We start from the raw sequence: 17,064 nt of genomic DNA on the forward strand, positions 1-17,064 counted from the left end.
CCCAGGTTAAGTAAAATCTATTTCAGACAGGCATTGTCAGAAGAGGGAGGCGAGGAATGAGAATTGCTATGATTACACTTTGAGAGTTAGCAAATTAAAAATAGAGGAGGAATAGACTTAAAATAGACCTCACATCTGTTAAAAATTTCCTTTTGATTAAGCATCCTCCCAGAAGTAACTGTCAACAGAATCAGCTTCAGAAAGAATAGAAACCCTCCCATCTGCTTTGCATCTAAGAGATGCAAATCTGGCTGCATGTTTCTCCACACACAAAACTCGAGTCTAGCTATCACAGGAATTTTATTCCCCATGTTATAAAAACTCATTGGTAGTTAGTCCTGTATGCCGTATTCAGTAATAACCTATATGCTATTTATTCAGTAAAAATGAAAAGAAAGTTCATATTAATGAAAAATACATAATTTAAAACATTTTTAAATGCAACTCTATAGCAAAGTACTTACTGTTCTTCACTTAAATTACGTTGGGATAGTAAGGCTATATCACAGAACTTTACATTGCCTAGAAATACTAATGCTTCCACTTCATGCATGTTTCAGCCTTTCTCAAAAAGAAGATGCATTATTGAAGGCCCAACCTTTCAAAAAACTGGCTGCACTAGAGCCTGCAATGTAACAATAAAGGTACAGAGTTATGTTTCCTTAAGGTGAAATGTACATAAAAGTTTTCCAAAATACTGTCTTTTGAATTGTGAACTCTCCTTTTTGGACTTGAGAGAGGTATGGAAATGTCCATACAGTTTCCATACCCTTCCTTCTACAGGGGGCTGGGAGGACTGACTGTAAAACATAGAGCAAAATACCAGGCACATTCCAGAGAGATTTTTAGTTGCCATATGCTATTAACAACACTCTGTAATGCAGGACTTCAACATAAGGTTCCAAGCCCAGGTGTTATCATTGCTCCATACAGCTTTACCCACAAAGAACAGGACAGCTTGATCCCTCCTGGTCACAGCCACTCCTGTCCCAGGACTTCACACAGTATGGGGTAACAATGAATAGGAAACACTCCTAAGAACCACGCTCCACTTGCTCTGCCTGGCAAACCTAGTCCTTGCAGAAGTCATTAGCCCATGAGAAGTACTTACACTTTTCCAGATCCTGGGGCTCCTAAACAGATTCTGCATTTCAGAACTACCATTAAGTAACAAGCAGAGAAGTCTAACAAATCCATAAGCTTTGAGAGCTTTTTGCTTACTCCTTTCCCTTGAATCATAGAATCACTTAGGTTGGAAAAGACCTTTAAGACAATCAAATCCAACCATTAGCCCAGGACTGCCAAGTCCACCACTAAACCATGTCACTGAGGGCATTTGCATGCTTGTGGACACTTCCAGGGATGGTGATTCCACCACTGCCCTGGGCAGCCTGTTCCAATGCCTGATCACCCTCTCGGTGAAGGATTTTTTCCTAGTATCCAGTCTAAACCTCCCCTGGCACAGCTTGAGGCCATCTCCTCTTGTCCTGTCATTTGTTACTTGGGAGAAAAGAATCGCACATGTAAATGAGGGGTTTTTTTTCCTAATACGCTTTCTGTGCTCTTGATAAACAAATGGATCAAGAAGCAAATTCATGAATAAAACAGAAGATGCAGCAGAGAAAAACATTTAGGTCTGTGTAGCGGAGAAACGCCACACTGGTGCAGAGAGGAAGGGGGAAGATCAAAGCAGCATGTCTGGCTTTCACAGCATCTCCCTGGGGTAAAACATATCTTCTAGTTCCTGATCTCAGATGTAAAGGAGACTGCCTGCCTCTGAATTGCACTGTACTCCCTCCCCCTGCCAAATATGAGAGTGCACACAATATGAGCAGATGCACACAGGCACATTTGTAAGTGGCAAGAGGACAGGGATTTCTAACACTGATGAGTCTGACAAGAACAAGGGAAGGATATGGTGGTCTTGTATCCCCTTCTTAGGCTCCCAGCACCCCTCCTGGTTTTAACAAGGCCATTGCAGGGGTGGCTCTGGCTCCACACAAGCCTTTTAAGAGCCAGCTACCCCTACAGGCATTTGCCAGAGACAAAACATGATGAAGAGTTGTCTTTCGTACACTGCCTCCTCACTAAGGCACTAAAAAAGACGATATTTACTTCATTTCACAGGAACCAAAATGTTGCAAAGGCTTCTTCGGCCCTGACTGCAGTCCGTGCCCAGGAGGGTTTTCCAAACCCTGCTCAGGAAATGGTCAGGTGAGCAGAGCATCTGGCAGCACCCTGAACTCCCATGGAGGGAAGGATAAGCTGTGTCCCAGAAGTCCCTAAAGTGCTTCTGCACAATAAATACGTTAGGCTCCCTCCATTTATGTCCAGTGATAGCTGTGAATTTCAGGTTCAGTTATATGGGGGAGGGAAAACTAATTGGTCTCCTCTCAGATGTCTGAACTGCAGGCTTCTGTAGTTCCAACACACAGCACACAGGCAAGGTCAGGGCTGGTGATCCACTCTTACACTTCTACTCTGCACAGCACACAGTAATGACACAGCTTGCTATTCTCACTTTAAAATTGCAAAGGAATGTAGAATACACAGCAACAAAGTACAAGCATAAGGAAAGCTTTTGCTTTGAAATACCTTTTTCTTTAAAGCTGAGGCTCTTCCTGCTAGTCTGTCACAGTCAATAATATGGAGAGGCACATAGTCTCTTCTCTGGGGGAAGGATAAAAATTCATTTCAGTTTATACATAGAAATCACCTCTTTTCCACTATCACAGTGCATGGACGGCCTGGATGGAAATGGGACCTGCATTTGTGCTGAGGCATTTCAAGGCTTTCAGTGTCAGTTTTGCTCAGACCCTGGCAAATATGGTCCTCAGTGTGATAAAGGTAAGTACAGCCATACTTCCTCAGCATAACTGTTTCTTTTTGATCCTAGTAACATTGAGGTAGGAGTTAACTCCTCGCTAAACGTTCTCTATGTCAGATGAGCAAGATGTCTCTGGGGTACTTCCATTTCTTATTTCAAAGGGATACATCATAAGCCTGCAGTCAGTGAAAATCTTCTCACTGACTTAATTGGACTTTCTGCAGAGGTCATAGCTTGCTGTATACTAATTTATTGCTCTTTTCATTTCGGTCTCCCTCACATAAGTAATGGAAAAGAAGATCTTTGCTATTCTATTCCCATCTAGTACTGCCCACAATAGAGCAAATTCTGCCTGCAATGACAAATATATGTAACCTAAGAACAACTAAAACTATAAACAGATTGTGTTTAGGGACGCTTAATAATCATCTTTACTGAATGATTTATGATCTTCAAAACTTATAGTTCTAGCAGTCATCTTCTATATACTGACAGATTTACACCTGCTATGTCAAACCATACTATGTTTGAGAGTCTACAGAATATAAACCAGCAAATATAAGATATAATCCCCATCTACAAAATCGGGTTTAGTCTCTTTTTGCTATGTCATTCATGAAGCCCAGCTCACTCAAAAGTTCACAGGTACATGAACAAAAACTGAGAAACAAGTTCCATAAGAAAAGGTGGTATTGCCTAAGCTGCAGTCCCACCAAAGCAGTACCTGTTGACTTAACTAGTCACCACTAGCACTTCTTGGGATTGCAGAAGGCTTACCTACCAAGTCCTTTGGGCACATTGCTGTGCCTCCCAGCAGCACTAATCAGTCCATCCCCATCAAAATGATTATAGGTCTGTGCTGCTGCTCCGTATACCAGCTCAGCACTATGCAATTTGTAGCATTGTGGACTCAGCATTAAAAGGCTTCCCATATCTCTGAAAGTACACCAAAAGTTGTGCAATGAAACAATTTCAGCCTTAATAGCCTAGGACACAGTATTTCTCCCCTACTTCTCTGAAGTACTTTGAAATTCATTGATAGATAAGTGCACTATAAAGATATAACAGATTTTAAATAGTTACCCATAAAGCACACCTGAAAAGACACGGACATGATAAACAAATAATAAGTTCCCCAACAAAGTAAGACTTTAGAAATACAAAAGTTTAGACACTAGGAAAAAAAGGAGGACCTGATTCGTAAGTGCTATGTAAGAATAGATGCCTTTTACAATTATGGAATTGCACATTATAATTTATCTCTGCTAGAATGCCTCTGCGTTTATGGGAAGTGCAATAACCGAATAGACAGTGATGGGATCTGTCTTCCTGGATCATGCAGAAGTGGATACATGGGGAAACTCTGTGATAAGCAGATTGTTCCCTGCGATCCCTCTCTACAGCTCTGTCATGCACATGCAGACTGTCAGCTTAGCGATGGTGCAATGAGGTAAGTCAGTAACTTGCATCTAATTAACTATGCTGCGGCTCTTTCCCATTTGCTTGATCAAAACAGCACTGTGTAGCAGTACACAGACATCAGCCACTGAAATGCTGCTATGCAGCAAAAAAGCATAAACATGCACCACATCAGCCTTGAGTTGCAAGAGAGTAATCAAGAGTTCTCAATGCCCTACCCCGCACCTTGTATTTAACACTGATACACTCATACAGATCTAACCCTTGTTCAGAAGGCTGCCTTCCTACCAACATCTACAAAGGCTCTCTCAGGAAACTCTTATTTCTAACCATTTCTTTAGTGAATCAAGAGCCTGGGCTTTGCTGAAAAACAATTAAGTTCTCAAGCAGTCTGGGGATGGACAGTTCACTCAGATCAGCTCAGCTGGTTTGCATGCCACAGCATAGGCTCTCCAGTCCTGACAGGATGCGTCACAAAACTTTCTTACTGTTACAGATGCCTGCTGCTCACCTCATGCTCACTTTCACACACACCAAGTTTGCCTCTTGCTGCAGTGTATTCATAATGAGCTAAAACCACAACAATTACCATAGAAGGCGGGATGGGGGATGCTGTGTAATTTGAGTGCTTAAGAAATTCCCTCCAGTACAGATTAACCTGGGAGGACAACCGGGGGAAATGGGGTGGCTCATTTTCTTGTATGCATTTCAGGGAAAGAGCTATCTTCTGTGTCACTGAAAGAAAGAGCAATCCCAGCTCATAATTAATTCAGAGCTACTAGCTCACCTTTGCAAATACCACATCATGGCAAAACTAATTTCATTTCCCATCTCATACACGGAGAATGCATCCCTGATTTGTCTTAATTAAGCAAGCCAATATTCTGTGGGGAAAAAAAAAAACAAACCATATAATATATGCATCGTGAATCCAAGGTTACCAGTTTAAGCCGCCTATAAATAACATGTTACAGTGGAAAACAATTGCTTCACTTTACAGCTGTCCTATCATGTTTAATGCCTCACTTCATTCTCTACAGCTGTGTTTGCAAACCTGGCTATGCGGGAGATGGTATGAGCTGCACCAAAGTTGATCCTTGTGCTGCTTTAAACCCAGGTGGCTGCAATATCAATGTAAGTACCTACTTTTCCCATAGAGCCTGGCACCATAGAAAGGAAGGTTTGGCCAGAAACTTGCAGAAGGAAGAGTCAGTTTTCACTGCAGTTTCAAGCTCTTTCCCCAGATAGTGGCATCACTATTGCTCAGACAAGCCTTACACCTAAAGCCAGATGCCACCTACCTGTCCTGAACAGATGCTTCTGCATCCCCCCAGGCTGAATGCATTCAGACTGGCCCAGGAGAGCACACGTGTGTTTGCCAGGCAGGATGGACAGGTGACGGAAGGGACTGCTCAGCCATCAACAACTGCCTGCTGCCCACAGTGTCAGGGTGCCACAAAAATGCCACCTGCATATACATTGGACCAGGTCAGGTATGTCCTCTCACATTTGTTAGGCACTAGTTCTCACCCATTTTGCTCTGCCTGTGCTTCTCACCCGGTTTTCTTCCCCAGATTCTCCTCTCCCGCACAGCCACAAGGTTATTCCCATACAGCACTCTCTACACAAGGCAGTCTCCTTCAGTTCCTATCCCAGTGCACCCTCCCCACTCTGTGGTGGTGTTCTGGCAGCAAATACCTTTTAGTAAGCACGCTAGTAGATGTCAGGTATAAAGGTCTTCTGGATATATGAATCAGTGTCATTTCACTGAAGTATTGAAACTACACAGAAAGACAGATAGACTAATTCACCATGTCTAGAATATGCACCCTATTTTAGTCACTTTAATGAACTGCAGTGTTTTATTAAAACAACAGAATGACTGCAAGTGTAAGGATGGATTTCGGGGGAATGGAGTGGAGTGCACACCCATAAACTCATGCCTCGAACAAAATGGAAAATGCCATCGTTTGGTGAGTTATTAACCATTCCCTGAACAAAGTGTTCAGATACATATCACACCTTGCCTCCTGCACACACCATAGATTTTCCTTGCTATTTCAAGCCTGCAATTTCTGTTTGAGTTAGAACAAAGCTTTCCAAGCAGTGCTGCAAGCATCAAAACTGCTACATGAACCACATGTGCTGAGGAGAGACTACAAGGGCTGCCCCCAATCCTAAATGTACTCTCTCAAGCCTGGAATAAATGCATGCTGCTTCTCCACGAGCAATTTCAATTTGGATGCATTAGCCTGTTGGGATGCTTAGCCAAGTCATCTCTACACAGGCATCTATAAACTTTATCTGCAACTGCATGGGTTCAACCGACCTGCAGGCTCTGCTGTGCTCTGTAGTGCCTGCAAGAGCCACAGCAGCCTCAGGCAGAACACAGGAACAGAGCTAAAGGAAGAGCAATGAAGAGCATAAGACAAATCTGGTACAGTTGGGTGAAGGAACAGGGCTCAGTTTATGTACAGAGGAAGTAAGAAAGGGTTGAGGAAGAGTTTAGATTCCTACAGATTTAGGGTATGGTGGGCATGTGAGGAGGGAGTTAGTGCCCAAAGCTGGTGGAGTTTGTCCTATGGGAGGGTAAGGATGTCCATGCATCATGTTAAGTTCATGTTTGTATACGAATGGGTTTCAGAAGGGGCTTTAGAGGCCATCCTTGCTCTTAGTGGTCTCCTGAATTTTCTTTCTTTCTGGTTCGAAGGCATCTTGCCAGTTTGAGTCCTCTCATGGCTGGAAGTGTGTGTGCCCAAAGGGCTACGAAGGAGATGGCAGAATCTGCTATGGAAATGCTGCCGATGTAAGTAAGATGAGCGTCTTCTCACACTGGATCATAACCAGAGAGATCGCAAAGCCATTATAAACAGAAAAATATGATGTCCACCAGTGCTACCTGCAAACAATGTTCTAGCTGGAGGCACTTGTCTGATACATAAATGACCTGTTGTGTTTAAAAACACAGCTTGGAAAGGGGCCTAAGGGATCTGAGCATATTTCCTTCTTAAGACAAATTGAAAAATTGCAGCCCCAGAGGCCTAACCTGCAGATGTGCTAAGCACTCACCTCCCAGGGAGCACGCAGCTCTTGTGAAGTTCTGCCCTGAGGTCTCTCTCAGTGAAAACATCAATTTATCACGCTCAAAGAAATCATACTGACCAGCAGGCAAATAAAACCAAAACAAGTAAAATGGTGAAATCAATATGCATTTAACAGCACAGGAAAAATGGAAGTGTCAGCTGTCTCAGCCACTGGCAATAACATTACATGGCTCTAAGCGCTACCTGCCATCCCTGCTCATACCATCATTTATCTCACTCACTGTTCTGAGTACAGTGGCAGAATAAAGGCTCTCTACTTGCAGAATGATATGTAAAATGCTGTACATACACCAACAACACACCTTTCAGTTATTTTTGCATGAAGTTAAGAAAAGTTTTAGATTCCCAGAAAATTAACACTTAGCCTGGGGTCAGTGCGTATCAGGTACCAAGATCAGGTAAGCTTAATACACCTAAGCAATAGATGGCCTATTTTCAGAAGAGCTGGTAACTCACCACTCCCACTGCCAGAAAGTATCAGTACTAGAAAAACATGAATGCCCTCCCATTTCATACATGCTGAAAACCTCCTCCTCTATGTCACATCAGCCAGGCCAGACACAGCGGATTACACCACAAGCTACAGCTAGAGTACTTTGGTACAGCTAATTATACCTTACATACTCATTGCTCTCTTTCTCTTTCTAATCAGGAGTTATCCACTCTGTCAGAAGCAGCTTCATTTAACCAATGGGTTAATGTAAGTACACTTTGTGGTTGATTTTTTTAGTATGTTCAAGTTTGCATAAATACATAAGCCCTGTAGGCTATAGAGATGGGAATCTCATTGCACTATTCCTATCACAGAGCAGAGGCCCAAGCTCTGGAGAGGCATCGGAAGGCCTCTCCCACCAGCCATGGCAGGGCTGATCACCTGGTTCCCTATTTCTGCCCGAAAACCAAATTCTTATCCCAAATTCAGGCAAGTAAGGAAGTCCCACAAGCAGAAGATCTAGTTACAAGCCCACTTTCTGGAGCAGGGGGCTACACAAGCCAGGACTAGCTCTGTACATAAATATACTCTAGTCCAGATGACAAGCGGCAGGGTACAAGCAGAGCCTGAATATGCCCCTAAGTGGCTGCTTCCAAACTCTCTCATGCAATAAAAATACTAGTAGAGAGAGAAGGCAATACCTTACCTTCCCCATTTTCACTGTGCCCCATGGCAGGAAAATGCAGCTGTATGGCTCATCAGTGTGCTGCTCTCACAGCAACCAAGGAGGAGAAAGCTCAGTCTGTGTGGGGTTGACTGAGGTGCAGGAAATGAAGGAAGAGATTAGCTTGTCTGGCTGCAGATTAGGGAAGAAATACCAATTTAGATTTAAAAAAAAAAAAACATTCTAGATTTATTGATTTTCACTCTTTATTTATGTTTTCACATACTATTATTACTAGGGCAGCAGGAATATTAGAGGTCCTTACCCTAGTGTGGCTGACATTGTATGAATAGAGTTCAAAACCAGTTTCCCCTACAAAAAGCTTAAAACCTAAGTATAAGAAGTATAGAGGAAATAGTGGCAAACAGAAAAGAACAGTGATATGCTAATGAATAGCATCAAAAACAGAAGGCACAGCATATTAGCCGTTTTCATGCTTTTCAAAATTAAATAGCTTAGGAATCCTTAAAGCACACAGTTGCAACAGGGACCTCAGGGAGCTGCTTAAAAGAAAGGCCAATGTGGCTAATTTAAATCAGTTATCTGCCTGCCCCTGGGCTGACTGCAGCACTGTATACTGTAAAGAGAAACTAATGAAGTTAAAGGAATGAGCACAATAGGAAGGGTTGGTCACCTGCTAATGTGCTCTTTAGATAATGAAGTGGTGTGAGGAGGAAATCAGGCCACAGATTCTGTATAACCTGTTGAAACAGAGATGTGGAAATCTCTGCTACACTTCAAAGAAACAGTATTCCTTAAATAATTGTAGCTACAAACATGAGCAAAATAGGGAGATATATCCATCTGTGGGGTTCTTAACTTCATACTTGAGCAGGAATGTGATGTTTATCACTTTTCATAACCAAATATATTTCTTGCTGGTCAGGAAGGATGAGAAGAGGGAGTCTGTTTCTATTTCTACATTTAAATATTTGGAAGGTGACAGTGATGATGACTAGAAAGATGGATGATCTTAACAGAGACAAAATCCCCAGCTATTTAAGGGAGCTGGTTCTCTTCTTGACTTAAAACCCAGTAGTGAAGGACCACGCAAAACAAGCCATCTTCCAGGCAGCATACCAGCTGCAGAAAGGTAGAACTTAAGCTCATGTTGCTCCCTCAAGTTTGGCAGTTTCAAAAGTTGTGGAGCCTGTGAAAAGTAAAGAGAATCACATCTTCAGCATTCAGATCTTTAGGTCTCCTTAAGCCTTAGGTCTCCCCACAAAAAAAAATCCACACACTGGAAAAATCTCCAGTGGAGGCTCTCCCCATCCTTAAGGCAGATACAAACATATGGAAGATGAATCAGTCCATGCACAATAAAGAGCCCACATCCCCCACCTAAAATTAGAGCTGTCACAGCTAGCAAGCTAGTGGGCACAGATATCCTTTGGACATCTTCAAAAATCCCAGACATGTTAAGTAGTCTTATATCAAATGGGAACACTGTGTCATGTGGGTTTCTTATTTCACAGTTCATAATCCTTCTATCTATTAAATAGCACAGAGTGCTCTGTAAAAGCAGATTCTCAGTAGTTATCAGCAACCACTCATGTTTATTACCATGATTTACTTTTAACATTTAAGTGCATAATATAGAATCCACGAGTCAAAGTAACTTTTGTAGGAGGAAACCTAAGTGTTTCACCACAAAAAAAACAATTATGACCTAAACATTGCTTCTGCCCTTTAAATGCTGGCAATCCGGTCTGTAAAAAATAGACACTCATTTACCATTCTGTGCACCTCTAAGTAGTTTTGTTCAAGTCATTGCTCAGTTTTTCCTCTCCAGGCTGGTCACAAAGCTCGTCACATACTCCACCTTGCTAAAAAATCACCAGATGCTATTTATAGATCATCCTTAGGATGAATTATTTTACCCTGTTCACTTCCATGCAGGAGGCTGAGATAAACTCGGTGCTGTCCAGCACCTCAAACCTAACCGTCCTCGTGCCTTCTCTGCAAGCAATTGAAAACATGGATGAAGACGAGAAAGCCTTTTGGATGTCAAAGAGTAACATCCCAACTCTACTGAAGTATGTTAATGGTTTGGGGGGTTATGATGAATCGCTTTCTATGGCAAATAAGCCTTTGTTTTGAAGCCACTAGAGCAAGACAGCTATTATAATTTTAAGGGAGGGTCATAGGATTCCTCCTCTAGTTAGAGTGGTATAAATCTCTGTAGCAACTCCACTGGAAACAAAGGTATTATTTGTGTTATGTCAGAAATTTTTAAATTCCAAGCTAAAATCAGAACATAGCTGAACTGGGTATTGTACAAATAATTCCTGCTTTAGACCACAGTTTCAGGCACACTAAGCATATTTATTGGGAAAAGACAGAAAACACAACACTTTCACATTCATTTAATTTCCTTCAGGTATCATGTATTGACAGAAGCTTACAGCTTTGCTGATTTCCAGAATTTATCATCCTCTGAGATGCTGCCAACATCTCTACAGAGCAACTTCCTACACTTGTCTAAAGAAAATGGGGTGAGATGACCTGCAAACCACTGTGGTATCATACAACAAACTCTGACCATCACTGCCACCAACTTCCTTGTAATACAAAACCACACAGACATTGTAGGTGTATTTAAAAAAAGACCATGACATAAAATTAAAGGAATAGATCAATTACATTGGGCCCTCTGGGAGAAACATGATTTTCTCCACCACTTTACCTAGCTGCAATTTGTCCCCAGTATTAGTTATTCTTAATGTCCCAGTAGCTGCTGCAAACACTGGACAGTCTTGTACTCAGGAAGAAGCATGGTCCCTCCTGGAGCAGCCCATGTGGACTAATTTAAGATAAAGGGCACCAAGTAAACCAAATAACTTATTTTAGGGAACTGGGAAGGTAGGAGAAAGCAATGATACTTTGCCCGTATCCACAGCTTGATAGTCCCAAATCACCTGAAGGTATTTTTAATGATAAATAAAAGAACTGACAGTCCTTCCCCCTCAGCACATTAGTACTCCACGTTCTGAGGAGGATTTTCCGGAAATACATATGGCACATTTAAGCACTTCACCCCCATTAAGGAAGGGAAAACTTCCTCCCACCTCCATGCCCAGAGGGAAAAATCATGAATGGGGTCTTTCAAAGCGGCACAGAAATGGGAGGGCATGAATTGGCACAGGGCTTCACCCTGCTGTGGGGTGGGAGTGAGCACACCCACCCCATAACCACCCCAGTGCAAGCAGTCCCATGGTTTTGCTGGTCTGAACACCAGGAACAGAACAGAGTCCCAAAGTCACCTCCCATGCACATGGTTCCCTGAGTGTGGCCTGAGGCAAGTGAAGCCAAGGTGGAGTCCCAGGCAAGCTTCTGGGAATGTGTGGGAATCAATGGGAAAATGCCACCACTGCAATGAGAAAGCAAACCCTCTCTTTCCTCTTTTTCTTTCAGAACCTCACCCTTGAGGGTGCTCACATCGTGGCTGGTGACATCGCATCCACAAATGGAATCATACATGTTATTGATAAGGTATATGGCTGCAGAGGGAGGATTTGTTCCTCTGCACCACAAACAGTAGAAAATAACTATCAGCTCTTGGAAAAGAAGTATTTACACAAAAGAGCATTTTGGCCTGGGTCTGGTAGTTGCAGATTCAGCCATAGCACATACACAAGCACTGACACGGGATATCTGCTCCCTTTTCAGGTTCTGACCCCCCTCCGCAGCACTGTCATGCCGAGGCTGCTGGCCCGCCTGGAGCAAATGCCCGATTACTCCATTTTCAGAGGCTATATTATTGTAAGCTCTCACATTGTTTTAAGAATGGAAGTAGTTCTCTGCCTTGTTTGCATTTGGACTGGTATCAGACTATCAGTGGCCATTCTGATTTTTGTTTATGTGTTCCACAACAGCAATACAACCTGGCAAATGAAATAGAAGCTGCAAACACATACACAGTCTTTGCCCCAGATAATGATGCCATAGAAAATTACCTTAGGGATAAAAAGTCTGCTACCCTGGTAAGTATTGCTTATAAGACTTGTCTTAAAAACTCAGTATCTCATCTCAGTTTCAAGTGGATGGATTGAGATGACACAATATAATACCCAAGACATTTCATCAATAGACTTTTGTAAAGATCAGGAAAAGAATGACCAGGAATAACCCTGAAATGAGTTTCCTAGGTGAACAAGTCCAGTCCCCAGACATCAGTGGTAACCTTGTCATTAATAACCCACAAAACATTCTGACTCCTTCTGAAACTACCCAGATGCTTGCCCTGTCATTCCTGCAGGAACACTATTACACGGCCCTTTCTGCAGGCCATTTCTAATTCCAGTTTATAACCACCACTGGCCATCCCAGGGCTCAGAAAACTTACTAAAATTCTCTTGGCTAGGAAAATTCCCTTAGGCAAACCCTGTTGCTGCTGCCCACCCCAAGGAGCCCAACACCAGGCTCATACCTGACCTGGCTGCCAGCTCCCCATCATCACAGACAAGGCCATCCCACCTCCCTTTCTGACCTCAGTCCTCATGCCCAGATCTAGTTTATGCTATTTTGACAGCACACTTCTGGCCAGTTTATATCCCTTTATTCTAGTGCCAGGAGTATGCTTTAGCTGAAACAACTTTCTGGCATTTACGTCCTGACATATTTACAAGGCCAAAGAGCCTTCTCAAGCCTGACAGTCTCCTCCCAAAATAAACTATCTCTTCCTGCATCACCTCAGCACCTTTCTTCATATTTGTTCCAGTTTGAAACTGCTTTACTGAATGCACGTATCGAGAGTCACACCTTGCAGAGGAAGCTTCTCCCATGACTTGCTCAATGACATTAATACTCCCCTGCCTCTTCCATAAATATTTACACTGCCACACTCTGTCCCTACTTTCACAGTCTCCATTTACAGCCAGGAAGCTGAGCAGCACAAGGTTCAAATGACTTGTCCCAGAATATTTTCCACCAACCAGCAGACCCACAGCAAAACCCCCACTTGCTGCCTCACCGGAAGAATTCATACACGATCAAGCTACATCTGCTCAAATGACTTTTGAAGGCTATTTTAGTTGTTTTATGACACAGCACCATCATTTCCGCATCACTGTAAGAAGCATTTATAACAAACGTTGAGAGAAACATAAGACATTAACCCCACTGGATTTAGGTTACACACACAAAGAAATCCTTTTCATTTCCACAGTTTACCAATGTTTCTTCTGCCTTTCTTCCACTCTCCCAACCTTGCCTGGTGTGGCAACCTCATAAAGAAAATCAGAAAACACCCTAAGGTTAAGCCTGCCTAAGCCTTATCCTCTTTATGAAACACCTTGGGAGAACTCTGCCACAGAGGGAAGAGCTCAACACATGGAAAAGAGCCCATTTCTTGGCCTTGATGAAGCAAGGCTTTGTTTTCACTCTGCTAGTGATGAAAGACAGAAATGAAGATCAAAGAGAGTTAACTTTCTCCAAAGCATCCAAGTCAGGAGAATTAAATAGACTTGAACACGGGTGGAGATTAGCTCTTAGTTCCCACCTTCTTTCCTGCAAATATTTCTTTGTCAAATCTGAGGAAATCAAAATAGAATCGGTTCCTCTTTAAAAGGTGTAAAGATCAGTATTTCACCTTGTGGGCAAAGCCAGGAAACATTATGTATTTTGCTTTCCCATGCTTTTGAAGGGATGGAAGAACAAGGAGCAGTATGAACATTCAGAACAAGAAGACAGCAGGCAACAGGATTTCCTGCAAGCACCTTTTATTGCAAAGGCATACAAATGCAGCAGCACTATAGCTGTTGTCTAAGCAGCTCCTAAAACCCTCCAAATGCCCCAGCTTCTCTCACATCTACAAGTCTTCACAAAACATCCTACTTCCTCCTCCTCCAAGCCAGGTAGAGCTTTGGGAGTCGCCTGCTCTGGAACAAGATGCAGAAACCTTTGGAAGTCCTTACTAAATGTTGATGCACAGAGAACAATTTCACCACATCAATGAAAAGTGAATATCCTCTAGCAATGAGGCAGAGAAAATTTTTCCATTAACAGGTGTGGCTCCAACACTTTATTGACTGAAAATGACCTTAACAAAAAACTACAACCAAACAACAAAAAAAAACTACAACAACAAAAAAAAACTATAAATTACTGTAAACATTCATCTATAAGTGATTCAGGGATTCCCAAAGGAAAGGAATGGGTATGGGGAAGAATATAAAAGCACATACCCAATTTTTCATGTCAAATGAGCTCATGAAGTTCAGAGTTCTAAAAAGTCATCTGACTGACTCTTCCCTGAATCAGTCAGTCCTGTACACAGGAGGAGACACTACTAAGCTCAAGCAAACTTTGGTCCTGCCAGTTCAACAAGCCTTTAATCCCCCAAGGTCAATTACATTTTCATTATGATAGGAATGCAGGCTTTCCATGGTAGGAAATACAAAATAACCTGCCAGCTGGAGAAGCTACTCCTCAAATTCAGGCCATCTATGTTTGCCTTGTACCCTTTGGGAAAATCTATGCCTAAATAACCTTTCATGCTTTGTGATGTTACCACGTTTGCAGGACGAAAGCCAAATCCGCTACCACATTGTGCTGGGTGAGAAGCTCCTGAAGAACAACCTGCACAACGGCATGCACAGGGAGACCATGCTAGGGTTCTCCTACCAGGTTGGGGTCTTCCTCCATGATGGCCAGGTACTGTTGTTTTCACTTGTTTGGAGAAACAGGTTTCCTGCTTTTTTATGAAGCCAGCTTCAACTTTAAACTAATATGCAGTCAAAAGGAGCTGTTCACCTCCTCCTTTAGCTCCTGGGATGTAATAGCACAAAAGTGGTCACTCAAATGCCTCTCTCGGACCTGCTTAATTCCAAGTCACCCTTGAAGAGATCTTTGATTGAATTTTATTTCAATCGTGCTGTTCACATTTAGCACTGCATTTTAGAAGCTGCTGGGGTGGATGTCTATCTCCAGCTGCTACAAGCCTGCATTGCAAAATAGTCATTAAGAGCTATTAGAAACCTGCCCTTAATTATAAAACATTAATTCTATTTTCTGTGGATTTACTCCACTTTTAATCCTAAAAGCTTAAAGCACTGGGCAACAAATACGAATTGCCTTTCAAGACCACTCATGGGAAAATCAGGCATAGTAAGACTAAGCAATACAGCCAAAATTACAGCAGAGCTGGGAGGGGAGTTTTGTCCTCCTTCTTCTCTGTCCCAGAGATCCCTCTGGGCATATGCAAAGGCAGACAGAAAGCTTCTCACTGAAGCAGTTTCAAGCCCTGCTCTTTGCTCAGCCCGTGGCAGACCCTCAGAAAAGCATTCACTCATAGGGATGCTGCTGGTGACAACTCGGTAAGAGTGTGGGGAGGAGTGAGATGATGAAAGTCCTCCCTGAAGCCACAGCTGCTGGAAGGGGAAGCCTATCATCCCCCACAGACAGGAAACCCAGCTCTTGGCTTGCTTTAGGCTCCTTCTTCAAACGCTTCACCTTTACACCTTATGGCAGAAAAAGCTGCTCTGGCAAATCCTGTTGCTAAGAAACTTCAGCATGCTGCAAGTCATCTTATGCCCTTCAGTCCAGTGAAGCTCTTAAATGCAGCAAGTGGGATATGAGCAAGTGCTTGAAATTAGCTACATTCATTGATTTTCCTGAAGTGAGACTTGCACATTGCTCCTTCTTTCACCATTGCTGCTCTAGCTACCACATGGCTACCACTCATCTCTCCTGCTTTCTAACTGATTGCATTTCTTTTGCAGTTATCCATAAATGATGCACCTATAAGCTATACAAATGTTGCAACAGACAAAGGAATTATCCATGGGTTGGGAAAGGTCTTGGAAATCCAGAAGAACAGATGTGATATCAATGATACAGTAATCATCGTAAGTGGTTCTGTTCATGTAGGTGCTTAAAGGCCCATCTGAGAGACCTATAGCCAAACATAGCTCAAATATACAAGATATGTGATACTATTTCCCAGTAAGGAATGCATATATTTTCCACAAAGGATATTGCTACAAGAATTTTAGCATTTCTTGAGACAACTTTGATCTTGCAGTCAGTGTATTGACAGCCTGGTTAAAACATAATCAGAGTAGCACTGGAGTAAGAAAATCCTGAGCTTTAATATAAAAAAAAAAAAAAAATAGTAATTCACTATTCTAATACATGTTCTCAGCCAGGCCACTTGTTTATAAAGCAAACAAGTGGGGAAAAATGGAAAATAAATTATTTTTCTTAAGGAAAAAATTTATTTTCATTCCATTGCACATACACATGGACTTCTCTTACCCTCCAAGTAAACATTCTCCCACTTCGGTTACTTTTACATATGAAATACAAATGGGTTTACATTCCTCTGAAGAATAGGATGTGATTTACTCAAGCTGGCAGAGAAAGGTTTCCTTTGCTTTTCTCCCAAGTCAAAAAGCACAGCCGTCAGGAAGCTTGCCTCCATTTTTATGAAGCATGCAACAAGCTACACAAAGAAGAAAAAGTGAGACTTGTGCTTTGGTTAAAACAAATTTAACAGGGTTGAACTTTTGCAGTTTTTCCTTTGGATACGGTCCCATATTTGAGTGCATTTCACACC

General features: G+C 42.3%; 1 protein-coding gene across 2 annotated transcripts in view; it reads left to right on the top strand.

Annotated features, from left to right (window-relative positions):
• STAB2 (stabilin 2) overlaps positions 1–17,064 on the top strand; it is an 82,382-nt gene that overhangs the window by 32,131 nt on the left and 33,187 nt on the right. For both annotated transcript variants that reach the window (XM_061444999.1, XM_061445000.1), the window contains exons 20-35: positions 561–644; positions 2,128–2,214; positions 2,736–2,847; positions 4,097–4,277; positions 5,287–5,380; positions 5,581–5,739; positions 6,124–6,219; positions 6,957–7,052; positions 8,003–8,050; positions 10,407–10,543; positions 10,888–11,002; positions 11,922–11,999; positions 12,177–12,269; positions 12,383–12,490; positions 15,030–15,161; positions 16,229–16,354. In XM_061444999.1, the coding sequence (XP_061300983.1) occupies positions 561–644; positions 2,128–2,214; positions 2,736–2,847; positions 4,097–4,277; positions 5,287–5,380; positions 5,581–5,739; positions 6,124–6,219; positions 6,957–7,052; positions 8,003–8,050; positions 10,407–10,543; positions 10,888–11,002; positions 11,922–11,999; positions 12,177–12,269; positions 12,383–12,490; positions 15,030–15,161; positions 16,229–16,354 (1,746 nt within the window). The remainder of the gene's footprint in view (positions 1–560; positions 645–2,127; positions 2,215–2,735; positions 2,848–4,096; positions 4,278–5,286; positions 5,381–5,580; positions 5,740–6,123; positions 6,220–6,956; positions 7,053–8,002; positions 8,051–10,406; positions 10,544–10,887; positions 11,003–11,921; positions 12,000–12,176; positions 12,270–12,382; positions 12,491–15,029; positions 15,162–16,228; positions 16,355–17,064) is intronic.

Source organism: Pezoporus flaviventris, unplaced genomic scaffold (genome assembly GCF_033815535.1).
Source record: "Pezoporus flaviventris isolate CSIRO_AGI_PZ_B2104156 unplaced genomic scaffold, CSIRO_AGI_Pfla_v1 ptg000002l, whole genome shotgun sequence".
NCBI classification, from domain to species: Eukaryota; Metazoa; Chordata; class Aves; order Psittaciformes; family Psittacidae; genus Pezoporus; species Pezoporus flaviventris.